This window comes from Podarcis gaigeae (assembly GCF_964106915.1).
Source record: "Podarcis gaigeae genome assembly, chromosome: 9".
In the NCBI taxonomy this organism is placed as follows: domain Eukaryota; kingdom Metazoa; phylum Chordata; class Lepidosauria; order Squamata; family Lacertidae; genus Podarcis; species Podarcis gaigeae.
In genome coordinates, this window is record NC_139685.1 from 19,939,961 (window position 1) to 19,962,941 (window position 22,981).

Sequence of the window (22,981 nt, forward strand, 5' to 3'; positions counted from 1 at the left end):
TGCTCTCTGCTTGAAAACCAATGTGAAGGCAGTAACTGTTAGATCTAGGTTGAATTGTATATATAATATTTATTAATATATATGTTTTATATAATAGAAATATTACACATATTTTTTAAGCTTCAGGGTGTCACAAGACTCTTTGGTTTCGCTACAACACAGTTACCCTTCTGAAAATTGCTATAAGGATGCATCTTCATTCCTTGTGTTTATCAACTCACTTGGTAGCCATAGATAACCAGGAATTCCACGCAGGCAGGTAACAAAGGGATGGATTTCTCTGTCATCTTTTTTATAAGGTCATTTTTTAAACTAGTCTGCTAAGAGGTATCACATCAGATTGCTGTGGGGGCTCACCCAAGAAAATGCTCTCCATGCCAGAAGAAACACTGCATTTCAATATGTACAAAACTTATCATATTTAGGTGGTTTTTATCTCAGAAATCTTGATCATCAATATTATGGAGGAATATTTTTTCATGTGGCGAAGCATCCAGTCATGTGAGCCCCCACCTGCATTCTGCTGTGGTGGAACTCAGGTTTACATTTATCATCATATATTGCCATTTGTGAAAACAGTTGGAGGTTTGCCCATTAAAATATGTAGAGGTTGTCTTGAATACTTAGAAGCTAATTTAACAGAATTTTTTGTTTCATATTCTAGGTGCGGTTTATCACAAAAATATGGCATCCTAATATTAGCTCAGTCACTGGGGCTATTTGCTTGGATATCCTAAAAGATCAATGGTAATGTTGTGCATTAAGTTCTTGAAGATCCTCCAGATAATTGGACAATCGTCTATTTACAAATGTAGTAAAACTGAATTATTGTTTGTTGAGTGAAGTTATTGACAATGGATTATTGATTTAATGAGTATACCACTGTTCATCTGAAGATCACAGGGCAGTTGGATGGATGAAACACAATGGATGCAAAGATCATTTTCATCCTCTACTTATATTTTTCATAGGAATTAGAAATATGTTTCCTAATTTATATTGCTTTACTTTAAACTTAGACCACTGAGTAATTCTATACCATGGTTTGACAGTTTAGAATGCCCCCCTACATCTTTTTTACTGCACCTCTTGGTTTTTGTTAACCATAGTTTGCTGTGACATCTGAATTGACACACTATGGTTAGTGCTTACATCCAAACCATGGTTTCTGGTCTGTCATAGTTGGATGATTTGAACGGCAAACTGGGTAGCAAAAAGGAGGAAATGAATGAGGGAAGCATGAAAGGGGTGCAAATGTGTGACTGCTCCCCTTCATTAAACCACTGAGCTGTTTTTACTTAGGAATTTAGAAAACTGGATGACTTTTCCGATTAGGAGTGCTGCGTACAGCAGTGTTAGCCTTAGGTGATTGCTGAGTTTTTACTGCTTTTTAGACTTTTCTGTTTCTTAGTAAGAACAGGAATTGGAGGCTAGATCCCCCATGTGATCTTCGGCTCTGTTCTGGAGGGTCCCCCAACTCTCTGGAGTCAACACTCAGGGCACAGTGGGGACCGCAGGGAGGAATTGGTAAAAATTGCCTCCCCTCTTCTGTTAGTTGAGACATTGTTGTTGTTGCTTAGTCATTTAGTCGTGTCCCACTCTTCGTGACCCCATGGACCAGAGCACGCCAGGCACTCCTGTCTTCCACTGCCTCCCGCAGTTTGGTCAAACTCATGCTGGTAGCTTCAAGAACACTGTCCAGCCATCTCGTCCTCTGTCGTCCCCTTCTCCTTGTGCCCTCCATCTTTCCCAACATCAGGGTCTTTTCCAGGGAGTCTTCTCTTCTCATGAGGTGGCCAAAGTATTGGAGTCTCAGCTTCAGGATCTGTTCTTCCAGTGAGCACTCAGGGCTGACTTTCTTAAGAATGGAGAGGTTTGATCTTCTTGCAGTCCATGGGACTCTCAAGAGTCTCCTCCAGCACCATAATTCAAAAGCATCAATTCTTAGGCGATCAGCCTTCTTTATGGTCCAGCTCTCACTTCCATACATCACTACTGGGGAAAACCATAGCTTTAAGGGTCTCCAAAGTGCTTTTACACAGTTTGGATGGAAGCATTAGCGGACAGATAGAATAGCTGTAGATTTAGGATTTGCTCTCTTTGGGGCATTAGACCTGTGCCTGAAATATAGCAATTCAGACTGAATATGGGGCTCATGTGGTTGAAAATTAGGTATCAGGGAGGATTCTACCCAAGTTGTTTTTTTGTTTTTTTTTTAATGTGGGGAATGTGCTGTCTGTCTCTCTCTCTCTCTCACACACAAGGGCACATTTGCTCATATGAGCCCCCAACCTGAAGGCTGAAGTGGTATAGCTCAGACACAGGTTTATCATCCCAGTGAGAACTTGGCCATAATTTTAGCCTTAATGTCAGTTAATTAGTGTGATTGATGCAAACTGTGGCAAATGAGTAACCCAGGCATTCTCCTCTGGTTGAGTGGTACAATTAATGCATGACAGGGAAAGATGATTTTAAATAACAGAGTTGAAATTATTCTAAAGGCATTGCAATCAGATTTTTGTGTGTGGATAATAATGTGAATTTTATTATTTCTAATTTATTCTAGGGCTGCAGCAATGACTCTTAGGACAGTGTTGTTATCACTGCAAGCACTCTTGGCAGCTGCGGAACCTGATGACCCCCAGGATGCAGTAGTGGCAAATCAGGTATGATGCTTAGGAAAACTCTGGTTCTCTCTATTCGTAATGCTTTTCTCTCTTCAAAAGTACACTGTCAGCTCTCAAATTCTGAGTTTTAATTAAATCTGTAGGACACAGGCTAGTGAAATAGTTATTTGCTCTCTGAGAACTCGAAAATGCAGAATTGGTGCAGTTCCTAAAATAGGACCTATTATAGCATAAACCTTTGTGAATTTATTATTATTATTATTACTACTACTATATGTTTTGCTGAGAGTTGTGACACTGCACAAACATTTTGCCTACCTTGATAAATAAAAAGAAAATATTCTGTGCATGTCTGGTTTTATATTTTAAATTAACTGACAATCGTTTTTGCTCACTTCCGGCATTGGGCCAGTTACCAGCTCTCAGCCTGGCTACAAAAAGGGACATGGTGCTTGTATCATAGGCATCAATTTTTGGTTCCTTCAACCAGAGTGAGGCCAGCTGGTTGTTATAGCTCTTCAATAGATGTATACAAAAGTTTTCATGTTATTCATAGAGTTACTGAATCAAATTTATAAAATCAAAGCACACACATGCACACACTAGCTATATAAAAGTGGCTGGCAGGAATATTGTCTTGTTTGAAAGGTCTCTGTATGAAGAGGAAAGAAGCCTGTCACTGTTGCACCATTGGCAATCATCTTCATTGCTTTTAATTCTAACCAATTCTGCTTTGAATAAGCTTCTGTGAGCAATAAATTTATTGTAGAAAGGCAATTGCACTGTGTTCTTGCCTACCTGTGGTGCTTTGGAGGCTTAAGGTATATTTATTCATCAATTGCAATTATTCAGCGACAAAACATCACAGACCGTTAGGCATGTATATCCCAGATTAGATGCCAAAGTAAGCCAGACAGTTCAGTCTGAATGCAAAAATTCTTGAATTTGGACAGTTGTATGACTTATTTTTTTTTCTTTTTGCTATAGTACAAACAAAATCCAGAAATGTTTAAACAGACAGCTCGACTTTGGGCACACGTGTATGCTGGAGCCCCAGTTTCTAGTCCAGAATACACCAAAAAGATAGAAAACCTTTGTGCTATGGGCTTTGATAGGGTGAGTATTGGTGCCTCTTATGAAAGTGATAAACCACAACATGTCTATCCTTCCGTACGCAGCAACAGAACTTTGGTTACAAGGCCTGCCTTGTGTGAGATACCCTTTGCTTACTTGGGTAGAAGCTTCTGTTAGATTATCTTTGTATTATGCCTTGATTAACAGCTTTTTCACTACTTCTGAAGCTCAAGGAAATCGGTTTAACACCTGATTTTCTGTTAAGTAACTGACTAATTTAGCCATGGTCAAACTGACGTGTAAAGTTTCCTTCAGGCTTGTGCTGCAATTGGGTTTACATAAAGAACAGGTGCACACACTGACTTGAGTCTTTTCTTTTTCTTTTTGTCTTTGCAGAATGCAGTAATAGTGGCCTTGTCATCAAAATCATGGGATGTAGAGACAGCAACAGAACTACTTCTGAGTAACTGAGCCATGTGCAGAGAACTGCTTCTGTAGCCCAGCTTGCCCTTTCTTGAGGAGCCTCACCATCTCTTATTTTTAGGTTTCTATATAGATTCTCTTTCAAAACTGGCATTCTTGCCTGATGCTATCTAGGCATTATTGGAGACTGAAAAAAAAAACACAAAACCCTGCTCTGTAAATAAAGCTAATTAAACGTCTGTGTAAATTTAAAAAAAAGGGGGAAATACTTTAATTTTTTCTTACTAAATATTGTAAATTCCTTGAGCTTGGCTAAAACAATGGGGGAGAACATGCCTACTTTAGTCTTAGCAGTGTGACCCAAGACTAGAAGGAATTTGCATCAGGATTTTGACTTTTAAGAATTTATTCAGAACACATCTGATTGTGTCCATCATCATCAGTCATTGATGTCACTCATCCCAGCTACCTTACCTATGTTTTTTTTAACATGGATCCTACGTGCCTGTGGACCTTATATTTGCATGCTTGTACTTTACATAGACACTTTAAAAAAAAAAGTAGGGTAAACTGAACTGAGCACTGTTTGAAGTACTTGAGTATTCATTCTTGTAACTTTTCCCTAAGACTTTCCAAATGTGCTCATAGATCAAAATGACAGCCTACTCGGAAATGTTTTCACCTCTTAAGGAGTAGCAATCCTCCATTTCTTCTTTACCTCCCTCTCCCCCCCCCAACTGCACACTAAAATAACACACTAGAACCTCCAGAATTTGTGGGTATGTGCCATTTAAAGTAGCCTAGTTTCCCACTTCCAAGTGGTCTATTTTGAATAACCAGTAAAAGTGTTTCAACCATTGTAATTTCTACACAATTGTATAAAAGGTTTGGTATATCTGGACATAGCACAAGCAAGTGGAGCTGCTCTTTTGTTTCTTATGCAGAAATCAAACCTCTTTCAATAAATTCTGGATAGAACGAATTTGCCGAGAAGAACTGGTTCTCTGTTAACACTGAGAATGCCACCTCTTTTCTCTAGTATTTGCTGTGATGCAATCAGTTTGGGGGCAAAAGCTTCCTAGTTTTTACTTTGGACATTGTTTTAGGTAGGGGTTGCTTGTAAACCTCTAAAGTCCCTCTTGTGCACATTTCCCCCAGTTGACACTTGAAAGTCTTGGATTGTTGTTTTTTTTACTGTAAATATATTGAATGCGAGTAGAAGTACCTGCTAAAACAAATGTACATACAGTCATACTTTCTATTCATTCAGAGATCTAAAATCTCCAAATCATTAGTTTTTATACCTTTGTTGCAAGTTGTAATATCATTACAGAACTGCATCAGGAATTGCTTTTGAGCAAAATGCAGTGTCAACGTAGAATTCTGCAAGGTTATTTTCCCATTCCTGCGCCCAACTGTAGATAGGAAAGTTTAAATCGGTCCATTTTTTAATTGAAAAAGCTGCATCACCACTTTTGCTAATCAGCCATCTTGCAAAACTGTTAAGCATCTAATGTGAAGTAGAGAAATGGAAGAGATGAGAACCTAACTAATGCAGAATTATTTTCTGCAGTACATATGTCTTAAGCTGCCTATAGATTCAAGTTACTAGGACACAGAAAAATAAATTGTAGTTTGTATCTGTGCAATGCAGAACACTGTTGATCTCTTCACATCCTATTTATGCATTCAGTGATTGTATGGTTTTTCTTGCAGTCCTGTAAATCACTTTCAGATGCCAAAGGAAATGTGATTTTTGTTTTTTCCTTGATATATATTTATTTTTTTTAACAAGTTGCTGCTGCTCAACAAAGTTTTTGTTAAATAGTAGCCAGGGCCAGCAGAACCCTGGCAACCTGCCATTTGTGTTTGTAATTTTTTTTTTTATGGTCTATATTTTGACGAGTTCATCTACAGCTTTGTTTTACCCTGGTGGTAATTGTGTAAAAATGGCTGATAGATTACATTTTCCCTTGTTCTTTGCAAATTATTAAAGGAAAGATCGTGGAAGTGGTTAGATGGAATGAAATGTCTTCTGCTTTTCCATCTAGATCATATTAATCATTCTATGGAAGCTTTCTGTGATTGTGTTAAATGAGTAGAAAAAGTTTGAACACAGGAGAAAAAGCTTACGCTAAACATAATAGCTAGGACTCTTCCCCTTGGCTACATGAAACTCTTGGTATTGGTGGAAGGATTCATATAGGTGCTAGGTTTTCCCTTCATGGTTCTAGTGTAATGACAGTTTTTTTGTCACTGCACCCAAGAGGAAGTTTTCTCAAGAATTGAGCAAGAATCCTTAACTTACATTGATGCCAGCTGGGACTCAGTTTCTAAAGGTATGTGTGCACGGCTTGGTAGGCCATTGAGCTGAGTAAATGCAAACTGCTACCCAGCTCAATCTTAATTTGCAGGTCTTTAATTATTCAGCATATCATTTTTCACTTCTCATTACTCTAAAAATAATAGTCAGGCAGCCTTGCAGTTATTGTGAGCTGTGCCAGTTATGGTGGAAGACTTGCTGCACAGTTCACCTACACAATGGATGCTGATCATGCAATAACCTGTTTCTGGGAACTTTTAAGCAACCCGTAGATTTTTAACAAATCCAGAGGGTTGGAACTGGTTTCTCTCTGTTGAGTGCCGAGATTATAACTATTGACTGCTCTTCCCATGGAGGCAAGAGTGAAGAGATGCCCTTCCCATTGTCAGGGGTCTCAACAAATCATTGTAAGTGCCAAAAACACTCCACACAACTAATTGGGTTTTTAAAAAGCCAAGTCCATGCTTTCGTTCCTATACTGAGCTGCCATTAAAAAGTGACAAAGTACAAAACAATTTGTACTCCTGGTGACATGTGCTGTAAAAAAAAGGCGGTTAAGCAGCATTTTACCTCAAGCATTGATTTTGGAACATTTTGACCAGTCAGGCACTTCTATAAATGTAATTAAATGATATTTTATGATATCTTTGGAGAGGGATATCCGAGGTCCAAGCCTCAGCAATCTGTCTAAAAGGAGAAACACTGGTTGAAAGCAACTTTGTCTTCAAATAAACCAAATGGTTGCAAAGTGAGTAAACTATGCAAACGCAAACTTGTTCAATAGAAGAGTTAGACATTGTGGAATGTGCACCTTGCCTTCCCTGTCGTTTGCTTTCTTATATTTTACAACTTAAATGATGGCATGGCAATGACACTGGGCTTTTATTTTTTAAACGTTTTGGTGGCTTTTGCAGTCATTGTTCGGATAAGAACCGTGCTTCCGTCACGGACATTTTGATAGGCTCATATATGGTTACTACTGTCAGATTTTGAGTTTTATTGGGTACCCAAATGCATGATTGGCAGTCTGGGAAGCTTAGCACAGTTAACTGCAAAAATCATGGTCGAAGGGAAAATGTCTCAATCAAAGACTTTTCTAAACAAGGCTTAGTTGCATGAATATAAGCATAGGAAAAACATTACAGTTGCAGAAGTAGCAGCCATCATGATTAGAGCTGCATTATTCACTCTGTACAGCTACATCCTTGTTAGACCAATGATCCCAAAGTGATTTGGGGTTTTTCAATACATAACCCAACCTTCAGGTTTTGGGGTTTTTTAAGTGCCATACTTAACTGGCCTACTCTTCCACTTGGAGCTATTAAATGCCCCTACCTGCTTATTTTTTTGTTTTGTTTTACTGTAATAAACTTGTGACTACATTCCCTAAAGGATGAAAGCTTGCAAGCTGTGTATTGTATGACAGTGCTGCTTTCTGGTTAGTCCCTCTGCGATTGGAAGAATCTACTAGTTTGAAATAACCATTCAGAATCATGCCAACAAAACCCAACAGTACTATAGGAGCCCATTAATAAAATTTGCATTGTGGTGCTTTACATTGATTTTTAGAGAGGGCCTCCCATTTCAGAAAAGTGGTACTGTCAAAGATCCTTGCTGAGCTCTTGCCGTTTTCCATTTCAATTTATGTTGTGGGGGTGGGAGGTTTTTTTGGTTTGGTTTTTCTTCCCAATCAAGATGACAAAGGCTATTTGTAGGAAGCTTTCAACTGGACATTTCATTGTGAGTGAGCGGGCTGCAATGCAACGTTGGTGTTTGCGTCTCTTGAGAATAAAAGCCACGCAACACTTTTGTATGCCATTTTTCTAAAAAAATAATAAATACACTTTAAAAATGTTGATTTCCACTGCAAATGCTTAACAATAAATGCATGTTTCCCTGAAAATGCCTTCCATTTTACTTTGTGGTAATAAATCTCTCCAGAACAGGAGATGATGCACCACTATTTAAGTGTGATATAATGGTCTCATTATGTTACAAGAGTGATGACCCATAGACCAGCAAGTTGGATTTTATGGAGCAGACATAGGTATGTGTGCAAATCAACCAGTTGTGTTTATGCTTTGTTAAAATCTTTTTTAAATGAACGGGTGGCTGAGGCATTGCTACTTGAGTGTTCCTTGCAGCATTAGTAAACTCCTTTGTTCTCACTACTTGTTGCCTTTGTGGCCAAAAACCTAGGAATTTTCTTACTGGGAATCTGCTCAGGGGAAGGCATATTATTGGATCTTGTGAGATTACTTCTACCAGCCTAACTTGCATTTTTCTGCTGCAATGTAGGCATTCTTCTCCCCAGCCCAAACAGCTAAAAGAAGGAACTTCCTCCCAAAGTAGATACGGAACCTTCCATATTGTGGCCAGTATGCTGAGCCTTGGGTAACACACACAAAACCATTTCCTAATCCACAATAATAGAGCTTTCATATCCTGGCAGCCCTAAACTACACCTTCTCCATGTGCCTATTGCTGAGGCAGATGTGCCGAAACACTTAGGGGTGGGGACACAATATTCTCCTTAATCTTTAGGTTTACGTTAAAGTTGCTGTTGTGAATAAAAGGGGCATGCTGGATCCTTTGGGGCACTGAGAAACAATACTAGGTTGGCTTATTGGGAGCAACTGAATCACAACTGATTGAACATTCTAATAGTTTTGCCAAGAGGCAGCATTGGCTGAGGCAAAAAAGTTAAGTCTAGGATGCACACAACTCTCTGGTCGCTCACCTAGCTGCCTGGTCGCTCACATGGCTGCCTGCAGGTATCTTTTTCGAAGCAGCTCAGGGTAGCAAAAAGCCCCATCACGTACTGATGAGCTGTGCCTTCCTTGAGTTACTTGGCACAAAGTTCAAAATGCAACAGCAGCGCACACATACGGCCACCACATCTCTAGGTCTTCCCCCAAGGAAACTGCCTGAAAGTTTGGAAGAGAAATGGACGATTTTCTCCCACATCTAACACATCTGTGAATACGACGGCAGCAGCAGAAGAATGGAAGCACCAACAGCTATGCCGTGTGGAAAATCAATGTAACTTTCGCTGTAAGAGAGCATAAAGCACCATCTCTTCAACTACAATGGGTCTGGGTTAGAGGATCACGCTCCAAGCTTATAGATCCTCCTTACAGACACAGCTGTGTGTCGTCCCCAGCGCATTTTCAGAATGAACTTTCCGAAAGGAATAATGCTCATAGTCAAGTCCTGGTAGAACACTCAGTACAGTGGTACCTCGGGTTAATAACTTAATTCGTTCTGGAGGTCCATTCTTAACTTGAAACTATTCTTAACCTGAAGCACCACTTTAGCTAATGGGCCTCCCGCTGCTGCCGTGCTGCCGGAGCATGATTTCTGTTCTCATCCTGAAGCAAAGTTCTTAACTTGAGGTACTATTTCTGGGTTAGCAGAGTCTGTAACCTGAAGCGTCTGTACCCCGAGGTACCACTGTACATGTGAAAAGGTTCCAGAGGTCTTGGTGAACCACTAGCTTAACATGAGTCAACAGATGCAACAACAAAAAAGGCTACTGCTATTCTAGGCTGCATCAACAGAAGTTGATAAGGGAAGTGATAGTCCTGCTCTTTTCTGCCCTGGTAAGATCCCACCTGGAGTCCTGTGTCCAACCCCTGCAAATGCAGGACTCTCAACTAAAGCATCCATGACAGATGGCAATCCACACAAAACCCTCAAGCTGTTTTTCAAGGCAGACTCCAGACCCTTGCTGGAAGTGTCCTTAGGTCTCTCTTCTGTACATAGGGAAAGCACCATGGAGCACACCTGGAGGTGGTCCATGACATCTGGAAGAAAGTAAAATTGGTTAATCAAACGGTGGTAGACTTAGATCTACACACATTGGACTGCTGGCACCCTGACAGATTAAGAAACAGTATATTTAGGTAGCTTTGAAGTTCTTTCCTCTGCATCTGCACTGGGATATTAAGAAAGCTCAGATCAGGTTTACCAAACCTGGTGCCCTCCAATGTTTTGGACTATAACTACCATAATTCCTAACCGTTAGCTAGCAGGGGTTGGTGGGAGTTATACTCTAAAACCTCTGGAGGGCATGGGATTACAGAAGGCAGGTTTGGATTGATCACCCATGCTAAGCTCTTAAACTTTAATATAGAACACTAATGTTTCAGTGACCTCTAGCATCTCCTAGATGTAATCCATCATTTTAAAAAGCCCACCTGATGATGGTACAAACCCCTTCAAGTACAGTGGTACCTCGGGTTAAGTACTTAATTCGTTCTGGAGGTCCGTTCTTAACCTGAAACTGTTCTTAACCTGAAGCACCACTTTAGCTAATGGGGCCTCCTGCTGCTGCCGCGCCGCTGGAGCCCGATTTCTGTTCTCATCCTGAAGCAAAGTTCTTAACCTGAGGTACTATTTCTGGGTTAGCGGAGTCTGTAACCTGAAGCGTATGTAACCCGAGGTACCACTGTACAGTACATGTCTTGCAAGAACATATTCACTAATGACTATCTCCATAGCCTCTGTCCCAAATTAAACACTGGTGTAGAGATACTTGCTACGTTCCTCTGATCAGCGCTAAATATTAAAAGGTGACAAAATGCAAAATTCAGAATTTCAAGAAATTGTATTCTATGACCTTACAGTAGAGGCCGATTTTGATTTAGCAGATCAAAAACCACAATTCCCCTCAAATACACTTGGGAAATCTCCATGGCTACATACCTTAGTAAATGTATTTTGGATTATACCATCTGCAAGTTCTCTCGTCTCCCTGGTATTTTAGGGTTCTTAGAGGTGTTGTGTGCACTACTGGAATGCTCTTTGCTTTCTGAACACTCCAGAATACACAAGTCATCTTGCTGTGAAAACTATGACCAGAGGTTCTATTCACAATGCAAACTCTTTCTATTTCTTATGCTTGATTAGCTGTTTGTTGCCTATTTTGTTCTTTTTAATCTATGAAATCCAGGGTATAAGTACCGTGTATTTTTCGCTCTATAAGACGCACCAGACCATAAGATGCGCCTAGTTTTTGGAGGAAGAAAACAAGAAAAAAATATTTGGAATCCTAGAAGCCAGAACAGCAAGAGGGAACGCTGCGCAGTGAAAGCAACAATCCCTCTTGCTGTTCTGGCTTCTGGGATAGCTGCTCAGCCTGCATTCGCTCCATAAGACGCACACACATTTCCCCTTACTTTTTAGGAGGGAAAAAGTGAGTCTTATAGAGCAAAAAATACGGTATTTTACACTACTATCTGGTCCACTGGAGAACACACACTTTCCCAAAGTGTCAAAATCTTATGTGTTGACATCAGCGCTTAGGCAGCAGGAAATTTATTGGTCCTACACAGATACAGAGATGCCATGCAGAACTGAGGCAAAGTAGAAATTATACTTTTCTGGGGAGAAAAATGATACCATATGACACCTAGAAGCATTTATTTTATGCAACAAACTTAAATATGATCATGTGTACATTAAAAGTGTACACTGTATGCTGAACAATGCCAGGGGAAAAATCAATATTGATGCAAGTCTTCTAAAATTAAACATTAAAAAATGAGCTAGGGCAGGAAGACAAAAACGTAAAACAGACTTACTTTCAATCAGCACAATGCTTAAAATTGAGAGCAATCCTAAACATTTCCAACGTTCCTTACAAAGCTGCCAAAAGTCCAACTATTTTTAAAAATTGATATTTTACATCAATAATAAAAATCTGGTGACAAACATTATAAAATCAAATGCTGGGCTGCCTTTACTCCATTAAATTTAGAATATTCCAACAGAACCACAGGAGTAAACCCACTTAAAAGTGATGTTTTTATAAAACAACCAACAATATGTACATTTATTGCAAATTATATTAAACTAAAATGGAGAGGGAAATTAAAAAAAGATGAAATGTCTACTTGCAAATCAATCAAGTGATTAGTCTCCCACTCAGATAAAAAGTCAGAAAGCAACATGTATAAAAATTGTCACTATGTGACTTTTCATAGCAGGAACCAAAATCTGTACATCTTATTTAGCTGGAAAGAATTATACATAGGAGTCTCCAAAATGAAAGCAGATGAGAATTCAGGTATTTTCCTTGTGTCTTGGATTAAAATTATTTCAGTAAGCTTCTATTTTTTTCTTGCAAAAAGGGTGGGCAATACCTGATTCTAGGTCTGAATTTTTTTAAAGGATCTCATTCTGACTTTCTTTTAAAAAATGCAGCATGAAAATTTATGGAGTAAAACACTTTTAACTCCAGATATGCAGAAACTGGAATCAAGTGTTAAGCAATTTGCTTAATTATTGACTTTTCATAAAAAAAGTCTCTGGGAAAATAAGTACAGATGCTTTTAGCCTCTCTCAAGAGTTTCAGCAGAATAATGTCATCTGAAAGGGAAGCAGATTTTCCTTCTGTTTTCAGAGCTGAAAGCGGTGTGATCTGAGTATTTTCAGTTCCTTATACAGGAAATTTCTTGGTTTTTGCAGAAGCTTGGAGCATGCCTTCATTTGGCCCTCCTTTTCCTCCCCTTGCAAGGAAGTTTTCTTTTTACCTTGAGAAGAAGAAGAAGAAAGTTTAGAAAATGAAACTTACTGGGAAAACGTTCAAGAGCGAAGTGAACTTTCCCCTCTGAAGTGCACCTTTGATTTCTTTTTTAAAAATCAATTCTTAAATTCCTTAATTATTATTTTTTATTAAATTTATATCCTGTCTTTGTTCCATCTTGGACCCCAACACACATGGGTACATGGCATACAGTCATCTAGCCTATGCACACTTACCTGGAAGGAAGCACCACTGGAAACATTACCTGAATATTTATGTCTAGGGATTGCACTGTCAATTGTGTTTGTATTCACATCATCTTTGATGCAGGTGAGAAAGGTCTGGTCGAAATTCCACTGAGGACAATAATTTGCATTTATAGGAGGCTGATAATCTTTTTATGAATTGATTTTGGAGGGAGACATTACTTTAAATTTACAGTATTTAAGTAAATTTCCACTGCAATAATGTAAAGAGCATCATAAAGATGCTGTAGCATTTGTCTAGAAAAGCTCAGCAATTGAAACTCTTGCCGAAGGAAGGAAGGTGGGAAGAATGACAGGAATATAGCAGTTTCACGTGTTCCCAGTTTATTGACTTTCATTACCTAACTTCCACTAAATTTTTAACATGCAGAAGTACTGTGTGATCTTCTACATCCATGTCAGTGACATTTCTACAAGGACTGACCAGCACCACCTCCTCCCAGCACCCATAATTATACAAACATAGCCCTGTATAATCTCCCTGCTGCACCTTCAGGAAGCCACTCTCTGTTAGTTCTGTCTCCTCAGTGTCTTCCTGGCTGCCTGTATCCTCAGTGTCACAAAGCTTAAAAAGATCCATTTCACTTGGAGAATATCCAGGACTTGATTCTATCTCGAACACTGACTCTCCATCACTTCCCAGCACCTTGCTTCTGAAAAACGTTAGAATGGGAATATCATTTGGGAGTAAAAGCCTAGCTAAATCAAACTAGCAGTTGCACTTCTGTCCTTTGAGCTGAGACAAAATGAGCTCTGCTTTTCGGAGCTTAAGTCCATTGTTGTTAGCATGAGATTTCTCTTAACCTTCTTTGAAAGGGCAAGCGGTCTACATAAGGAATAACAATGGACTTTACAGATGTGTAAGAATGGTTGCTATACTTCTTTAGACAACTATCAGCTATATTGGAACAATATATACTATTAAATACAGGCAACATCTGATTTGCACGGGGGTTGCATTCCTGGCCCCCTTTTCTGGCCACTTCTGGGTTGTGGCGATGCATGTGTACATGATCATGCATGCATTGAACAAGCGTAAAATGGTTGTTGCCTGTATACTTCAGTTGGTTTTAACTATGCCAGAGATACAGATTTCCCCTCACCAGTATATACATCTAAAAGGATGTCTAATCAAATTTCTTACATAAAAGAATATCTCCTCTGTTTTCAATAAGATCTCAAAGAGCTAATTTAAGCATGTCCAAGGACAGGCCTTCCCAGTTTGTGACCCAACAAGCTCAAGACAATCTAATAGTCATGTACAACATTGATTGGCCACAAGGTGGTGGTGGGATCACAAGTTGGGTAGGCTTACCCAAGAGCCTGCATATATTTGGTACAATTTTTGAGCACCAGATCCGTATGCCATCTCACTGTTTGCTTCTGAAACTCCTCCCAGTCTAAGAAATAGGCTGTGCAGCCAGCCATTATTTGTGGCCACCAACCCTGACCATGTCCCTTCCCGGGAATCTTCTAACATATGTAGAGGATGGGAGTGGGGAGAAGGTAGGATCAGGACTTGATACTACCTCCAGAGAGACAACTGCGAGACATTCAGGCTGCTCCTGACTATGTGAGGAAGCTGGTCCCTCTTATTTGGTGTTGGGCATCCAGTACTGCCTTTGTGAGCCCTTGAAGGGGGCTGAAATTTAAGAAAGAAGCCCTCATGGTTCAGGCAACAAAGTAAACTCATCAGACAGTTGTTCAGAAGGCTAAGGATTCCTGGGCAGGATTCTTTCATGCTGATGCTTTTGGCCAGGGGAGTGGTCAGTAGCCAATAGCAAACACCACCCTAGGAAGGCTATATATGAATTAAGTAGGTATCTCTACTCCTGCTAATTCACCAGGTCAACAGCTAGTTTTAAAAACAATTTTATAATTGACCACAGGTTGAAGGACCAGTAAGACTGGTTAGGGGCACACAAATTCTGACTGGGCACCATGCTTGGCAATCATCTCAACCGGCCCCTCAAGTCTTCCAGTGTGTGCAGAGACCTTGGGGTGCCACAGTTCTTATAACACCACATTGCCTTGTCATGATCCCTGATCCCAGTGAAAACTACCCCTAACACAAATTCTAGCCCCACACCACTTCTAGAAGTCCCAATCCTACCCTGCTGTGCTGCCATTATCCTACATCAACATGCACACACAGAGGGTAACAGGGAGGAGGTGAATAGACAAAATTGAGAGCAGCCAGCTTGCTCAGGTGCTCTGGAAGAGCTGCTTGCTTCTGAATCTGATTTTCGAGACTGGGTCCAGGTTGCAGTAGCTACTCCTCACTGCACACTTGAGGAACCGCAGGCAGAAAATAGATGAGCCAAAGTGCCAAAACACTCTGGAGGAAGACACAATTTCTTTCTCATGCTCAAAGAGACATCTCTTCCTCAAAGTTCTTTACCCTGGAGATGGGTGGCATTATCCCTAGTTAGGGGATTTCTGAAACCATTTACACTGGCTTTCCCCACTGATTCTGATGTGAACCAAGCCACACACAAAAGACTAACTCACGCTCCAACTATGAACAACTTTCTCCCGTCATGCACTTCAACTGCTTACTCTGACATGTCTGTGCCTTGCCTTGTGCAAAGTAAACAACAGCCGAGATGCATAATACATAAGAAGAAAAATGTACCACAGCCAATTTTGCTGTTTACACATGGATGGGGATGTCAATGATTTTTTTTTTACCTGCCTCCCAACTTGCGTTGAAGAAAGCCATCAAGTTGCGTAACGGCAGGTGAGTACATAGGGGACTAGAGTGACCTTTAGGGTGCCAGTTGCCCATTCTTTTTTTAAAAATGTGTGTTTCGATTTTTCTTATAAAGCACACAGGATAAAAATAACGATAGCTAACATTAGGGTAAACAAGCCAGCTGATTCCACCAATAAGGGAAATAATAGTTCTTCATCTGTAGTAATATTACAGAATGTCTCTGTTTGATTTGTACTATTCAGCCAAGAGCTCCTGAACACAGTTGGCCACGTGTATCTGGAGGACTAGTTGCAAACAAGCAATACCATGTTTCATGAAATCTATCCACCTCAGAGTTTTTCCTAAACATGAACAATCTAAGGGTTTTTCCATTAGTGCCCACTTTCAAATTTCTTGATCCCAGCAGCAGTTGCCTATTCTTAACAAGAAGGGACAGGAGCAGCTCATATGTTTGACTGTCTGGATCAGGGGTCAGCAAACTTTTTCAGCAGGGGGCCAGTCCACTGTCCCTTAGACCTTGTGGGGGGGGGGACCAACTATATTTTGAAAAAATAAATAATGAACGAATTCCTATGCCCCACAAATAACCCAGAGATGCATTTGAAATAAAATCGCACATTCTACTCATGTAAAAACACCAGGCAGGCCTCACAAATAACCCAGAGATGCATTTTAAATGAAAGGGCACATTCTACTCATGTAAAAATACACTGATTCCCGGACAGTCTGTGGGCCAGATTTAGAAGGTGATTGGGCTGGATCCAGCTCCCGGGCCTTAGTTTGCCTACCCATGGTCTGGATTTTGGCAAGATCAGATCTCCAAGAGCTGGCCACTCTGCCAACTTATCAGCCGCCACTGCTCCTCTGAATATTCCATGTCAGCTGGCTTTTTAAAATGGAGAGACTTTTGGTAACTGGTCTTCCACACTCCTTGACCCTGATGTTCATCTGCATTTGCATGAGGGTGGGAATCTTTTGAGGGATGTCTTTTTAACCATGCACACATATCTCTGTGTTAAAGAAAACCTGTGTTATGCAAATGAATTAGCTGCTTTTTTTGAAAACATGTATTGCTCAGCAATTGGATCTTGTGTGTGGTGGGGAAGGACTAAGGCTGAGTAAAGAGGAATTAAAGGGCACAAATAAACAAGAGACATGTGACGAGGGAGGAAAGAGTGCGGGGAGCAGCGTGCAGGAAAGTGCAAAAGAAGTTCCGTGGAGATGGTTAGGATTAACTGTGATGTCACTTGGCATTTCTGACAAATTATAGCCAATTCAGGACAACTTCCCAGAGAAAGAAAGCAGTGTATTTGTGTTTACCTTTGTAGATCAATCTGTCTCTGTGCTGGTACTGCTTTTTTCGGTGCATCTTGCTGTTTTGGTGCTTTGGCATTGCTTGCCTCTAAACTCCCTGGACCTTCCTGGCTGGGTGCTGCCCTTTTCCGCCCCCTACCAGATGGTTTACTCATTTCAGCATTTTTTGCCATGGTGCCCTGAGATTCAGACTTGGGAGGACGCCCTCTCCTCGGTTTGGGAGGGGCAGGCTGGCCCGATTCATCTGTTTTTTTTTCTTCTGACTTTTGATGAATATTTTCTGCTCCGGTGGCTGTTGCAGTTCTTTTCTTCCCACGCTCAGTGCTAACATTTCCTTGCGTTGCCTGATCAGAGTTTATCTCCTAGAGGGGGGAAATAAGGCTTAGTTTGTTGTCAGCTGAATCCCTGACAGTCAGGTGGCAGTTGTATCTGCTTCAAAACCTTGCAAGCATTTTAGAAAGTAGTTTCCAAGGGTAGCTACAGCAATAACCTTTCAAGTACCACAAAATAATCGGTCCAAGGGGACATACTGTTGCAATGGGGAATTCTCATTCCCAAAAATATAAAGAAGCATTTGGGAAACTCGTTATAGAAATACAACAAGCTTTGAAGTATTTCTCAATGTCGTGTCTACTGGCTTAGGTTTTCTACTTAAATTAAAATCCAACTTAAAACATTATGGGCATGAAACAAACTATCAGATGACGGCATGACAAGTCCTTGCATAATATTATTTAATGTGCTTTAAAAGTTCTCTCTGTACCACACTCAAGAGCAGCTCAGCTGGAGCCAAAACATAATACAACAACATTAAAGCAGGATATTTGAATAAATAAGGAAAACCTTGCTATCAACTGCTAAACTGACTTCTTCTGCCTTGTTGGGAAACTGTTGACGTTATCAATCTGGGATGTGTTTTCATGGAATGGCAAATAAAATGCAACAGTTATATTAAAATGTTAGTCACTAATTCCTGGATACAATTTTTTAGTCGGATTACCTATAAGTAGAACGTGCTTTAAAAAATTTCAACCATACCTTGTTCTTTACAGGTTCTATTTTTGCTGGGGTGACAGAAATAATTCTCACTGGATTTTCATCATTTTCACTGACACCAGTTTCTGATATGTCTGAACTCTGCTCTCTGTTGGAAGAATTTTAAAAATCAATATAAATTTGTTTTCTGTTAAATTATGGAAGGGAAAGAAATCTATTTCCCTTCTTTAAGCCTAATTGGTAAAAGAACTGATCAAGAAGGTAAAAGAACTGATCAAGATTTCTTGTAAACTGGTTAATGCTAATGCAAAGGTATGCTCCTGCTTCTGTGCTGGATTGTGATCCTGCATTAACTTTTAAAATTCATTATCTTCTTAACTACAGCAATCCCCAGGGTTGAAAGTGGAAGATGTTATTTAAAAAACTATGCATTTAAAATAAATTCTACCCTGAAATACTTAATTTCAATGTTAATCCTAATCCCACGTGAACATAGATATGCACTCAATCTGTTCTGTTGTTTGAGATTCAGTTTTTACACCTTAATAACTGCTGATATATACTATTATTGTACTGTGTATTTTGGGTCTATGGACCACAATAAAGCTGTGTGTGTGTGAGTAGAAGAGTTACCAATTTGAGAAAAATGTGCAACTAGCAATGTGAACTTCATCCAAACCTCATTAGATATAATACTGCAACTACATAAAACATTCTAACAGGTAATACAATTGAAAGCTGATGGTGAGACCAAATATATAAATGTTCATTTCAAAATTCAAAATGGAGGTGAAGAAGTGATTGGCAGACTTAGATCATTAAAGGACTTGGAATTCTAAGAATTTGATGTTCCTTTAGGACACTGAATTTTAGAAAAATAAAATACATAAACTGAAAAATAGCAATTTTCCACATAATGAAGTAAAGTACAATCCTATATTGAGAGAATCCTTTAACATAATATGTTTTTTAAAATCTGAATTATATTGCTGAAAAGTATTAGACCTTGATCTGTTTCCTGCAGGAGAGCTCAGTTCAGAGTTTACGCTATTATTGCTTCCAGTTTCTGATCCTGCGCTTCGGATATATGGTCTCCTTCCAGTTGCAGATAAAGGTTTATTTACAGCACCTAATACACCGGTTGGTTTGGGCTAAAATGAACAAGAGCAGGCTTTTTAATAAGTCTGAAATACATGCAAACACACAATTCACAATGTATATATTTTTTTAAAAAATCTCTACAATATATAAAATGGCCCCTTGCATTTTGGTCTATAAGACATATTAATTGGATATCATTAAATAGCTGCAGCTACAACTAGCCCAGTGAAAATTCCTGAACTTTCTCCTACTTATAAATGTGATATAGCTCCAAGGTTATAGTGAAAGGCTTCATTTCCCCCACAACCTCAAGTTCACCACATGCCTAAATTATTGAGGTACAAATTGTCTCAGTATTGTTTCTTACACTGCGTTAAAATGTACTCAGAGATTCAGCAGAAAGCATACATTTTTAAACCCTGTAGAATGAGAATCCCAAAGTCACAGTCCATAATCAATACAAAATCCTTACACCCTTTACATAAAAATAAAAGCTCTTGTTTTATCTTAGTGAAGCTGACCCACAACCGACAAATTAGCTCTGAAATCAAAGGGGCTAAGACGCTTTAGGTGAACCTGTAAGTAATTTAACAGTGTTGTCCTCTGCACTCTGAAAAAGTCCTACAGAATTCAATGGGATTTAGACTCAAATAAATACAGCCTATATGGGTTGCATTGAGTTAGTCATGTATATAATTTTATCATTTCTCAGAAACTGAAAGGGTTCATGGTTTATACAACATGTCAAATAAAAAAAAGTAGAAACAACACCTTTCCGGTTAAGAGAAGAACTCTCATCTCTTCCGAAATATAATTCCTTTCATTGCAAAAATCCTTTGGGGGGGAAGAGAAAAAGAAGTTATTTAGTATTTTCATGATAGATTATGTAATTTGACAGGGAGCAGCGATTCTGAAATGCTTTCCAGTTTTCAAGAACAAGTGCTTCTAAATCAGAGGTGAGGAACGTTTGGTTCCCCAATTGATGCTGAGCGACAAGTCTCATCATCCCGACCATGTTGGCTGGAGCTGATGGACATTGGAGTCCTAACATCTGGTGGACCAAATGTTCCCTACCCTTATTCAAAATAGCTCCTCCCCCAAGTAAACTTTGTTCATAAAACAGGACCGCAACCCAAGAAGTGTGAGACCTGTTTTTTGAGCCCAGGGTACTGGTGGGATTACACAGTGAATTGCATTTCAAGCAGAGGAGCATTTAGAGGCCTTTTCCACTATGTTTCAACAGAGAGGAAAAAACCTGTCTTGTCCAGCAGGGTTTTGTTTTGTCATTTAAGTTAAAACTGGAATTTTGGAAAGAAAATTATCTGTGGAACCTCTGTTTTGTATTGTTATTCTATGGAACATTTTGGGGAGACTCACTAAAATAAATGGATTCAATGGGTCTATCCCAAGTATGATTAAAATTGGATAACACCTTAATACAGTACGTATTGGTTTCAATTGCTGCTAGCCACCCTGAGGTGCATGTAATCACTATAATAACAGGATCTAAACTCCTCTATAAAAGCTAAATCAGAAAACTAGGCAGTGAGCTCACTAGTGGCTCACTAATGTTCAACAGTGGCTCACTAATGGAAGGTCCTAAAGCATAATTAAGTAATATGCACTAAGCTAAACAGAGTAAACTTTTGTCCCGTTAGGAGAGTGCTATTAAAAGTGCTACTGATTTTGCATATTATAGACACCTGTAGATTTAATTTCTTTAGCTTGGCACTTTCACTATAATCTAGTAATGGCAGATTCAATATTGCTGAATGTCCAAAAAATACGACCACAAATAAGTTTTAAGAGCAATTTTGTTTCACTGGAGAGGAAGAGAACATGGCAATAGTTAGATAATTATCTAAATAAGTAATTTAGAAAATACAATCAAGAACAAAGTTCCCATATTTGAAGGTACGCTTAAGTAGAAGAGAACACAAAAAGATTTGTTTGTTCTATAAAATTACCTTTTCAGGTTGCGTAAAAAATTTGGTTGGCAATACAGGATCCTTTGGAGACTCTGCATTACATAAAGCACTTTTGCTGTTGATTACACACAGGGCCACATCACATACAGTATAGAGTTTCTGTGGGAGGGGAGGAATTGTAAAAGGACTTTAGAAATCACTTTACAACTTAAAACAAATGTAACTATAACATATAGAAATCAGTATGCCAATTACATTACAGACTTATTTTATGTTTTTTTTTTAAAAAAAAATGGGATTCCCCGTAGACATATTATCTCCCACTGTAAAAATCCTGCCTAATTTTCTACACTATACTTTTGAACAAAATGAAGCAAGCTTTTTCTAAATTTTACTAACACACAGGACTAAGGTTTAAGTAGCTTGCTGTAACAGCTAGTCCTACTCAGAGCAGAGCTACTGAAATTGAAGAATATGATGAAGAGGTTAGTTGAATACAATTCCTAGCTTCTTATTGTTTCAATAAACTAGTCCCCCCTCCACACACGGTAAGAGGAGAAGTAAGAACTACAGAGACTTTTTTTTTTAAAAAAAGGTTGTAACATAAATTGATTACAGCTAGTTATATTTGAGAAATGTGATTTCTGTGATCCAATCCACACCTCCTGAACTAACGTGCAGATCGGCACATATTTATCCTTTGAATTTTGCACTTCTCCAAATTCTGTGACAGCTCTTAGCTCAAAATACCCCTACCAAAATATATTAACAATGAGTATTTCAGGTAATATATGCTTAGAAATGAGTACATAGAGATGAACTGGTATTTTATAAGAAGATATGTAATGAAATCCATGTTTAAATATGAATTTTTCGTGTTGATTTTCAGATAAACATGGAAGTGGGACAGGACGGACTTATGAATAAACATATGCAACATTGATACAGACTGGTTTAGACTCGATCTGTCCATATTTAATTACAGCTAGCAGAATTTGGTGTGGTGAGGGGCAAGGATCCATCCAACAGTCCAAATGGTGATTGATACTGTAATGGTTCTAGGGGTTGCTCGTGCGTAAGCCGGTGCTTATCTCCCCGGCTGGGTGCAAACACCTGGCTGGGTTGCCAAAGTGAACCTTTTCTGTCCAGACAGCCACTCACCCGTGGCTGACTCAATCGCTGGCAGAATCTGTCAGTGGGCGTTTCTTAAACTTCTTCCAGCAAAGAAGCTCTTTGACGCCTAGTCTCCTCCTACTCTCTCTGCGCGAAAGCCTTCTGCGCAAGGAGGGCGTGGGCAACGGAGGACCCCTACTCTCCCCGCTGGTCCCAGGCAAGGAGTCATGGGACCGCCTTGCCGCTTCCCCCATCTGCCCCCCTTCTCCACTGGTGCTACGCTGATTCTCTTCCCCAGAAGATGGGCTGCTTCTCCCGATCCCTGGACGCTCTCTGGAATCCCTCTGGCTTTTGCTCTCTCCCTCCGGCACTGATGGCAGTTCCCTGACAGATACCACCACTCAACCCACATGCTGAAAGAACACTGGAGAAGCTAGCAGGAATCTCAAGCCAAAATGGCATGGAACTGATCTTCTGGGCTGTTCTTGTCATCTGAGCATGAAATCCAGAACTCTACAATAAACCACACATATGAGGGAGGCAACACCACTTCCCTCACTGGCAGCAAAAG

The 22,981-nt window shown here is 39.6% G+C and overlaps 3 protein-coding genes across 15 annotated transcripts in view; 2 read left to right on the plus strand and 1 right to left on the minus strand.

Annotated features, from left to right (window-relative positions):
* Positions 1-8,350, plus strand: part of UBE2K (ubiquitin conjugating enzyme E2 K) — a 32,512-nt gene extending 24,162 nt beyond the window's left edge. For all 3 annotated transcript variants that reach the window (XM_083755099.1, XM_083755101.1, XM_083755100.1), the window contains exons 4-7: positions 665-747; positions 2,567-2,666; positions 3,615-3,743; positions 4,098-8,350. In XM_083755099.1, the coding sequence (XP_083611225.1) occupies positions 665-747; positions 2,567-2,666; positions 3,615-3,743; positions 4,098-4,172 (387 nt within the window). In that variant the 3' untranslated portion in view covers positions 4,173-8,350. The remainder of the gene's footprint in view (positions 1-664; positions 748-2,566; positions 2,667-3,614; positions 3,744-4,097) is intronic.
* The window catches only part of LIAS (lipoic acid synthetase), a 139,084-nt gene that overhangs the window by 101,290 nt on the left and 14,813 nt on the right, over positions 1-22,981 (plus strand). The gene's annotated exons all lie outside the window — the stretch shown is intronic.
* Positions 11,855-22,981, minus strand: part of PDS5A (PDS5 cohesin associated factor A) — a 52,977-nt gene continuing 41,850 nt past the window's right edge. For 3 of the 11 annotated variants that reach the window (XM_083754833.1, XM_083754832.1, XM_083754834.1), the window contains exons 28-34: positions 21,337-21,456; positions 20,141-20,203; positions 19,274-19,419; positions 18,311-18,416; positions 17,279-17,634; positions 13,733-13,895; positions 11,855-12,983 (exon numbers count right to left, since the gene is read on the minus strand). In XM_083754833.1, coding sequence (XP_083610959.1) covers positions 12,936-12,983; positions 13,733-13,895; positions 17,279-17,634; positions 18,311-18,416; positions 19,274-19,419; positions 20,141-20,203; positions 21,337-21,456 — 1,002 coding nt within the window. In that variant the 3' untranslated portion in view covers positions 11,855-12,935. Of the gene's footprint in view, positions 13,896-17,278; positions 17,635-18,310; positions 18,417-19,273; positions 19,617-19,814; positions 20,204-21,336; positions 21,457-22,981 lie in introns of those variants that run through there. The other 8 variants (XM_083754836.1, XM_083754835.1, XM_083754837.1 and 5 more) reach the window with 4 other exon arrangements.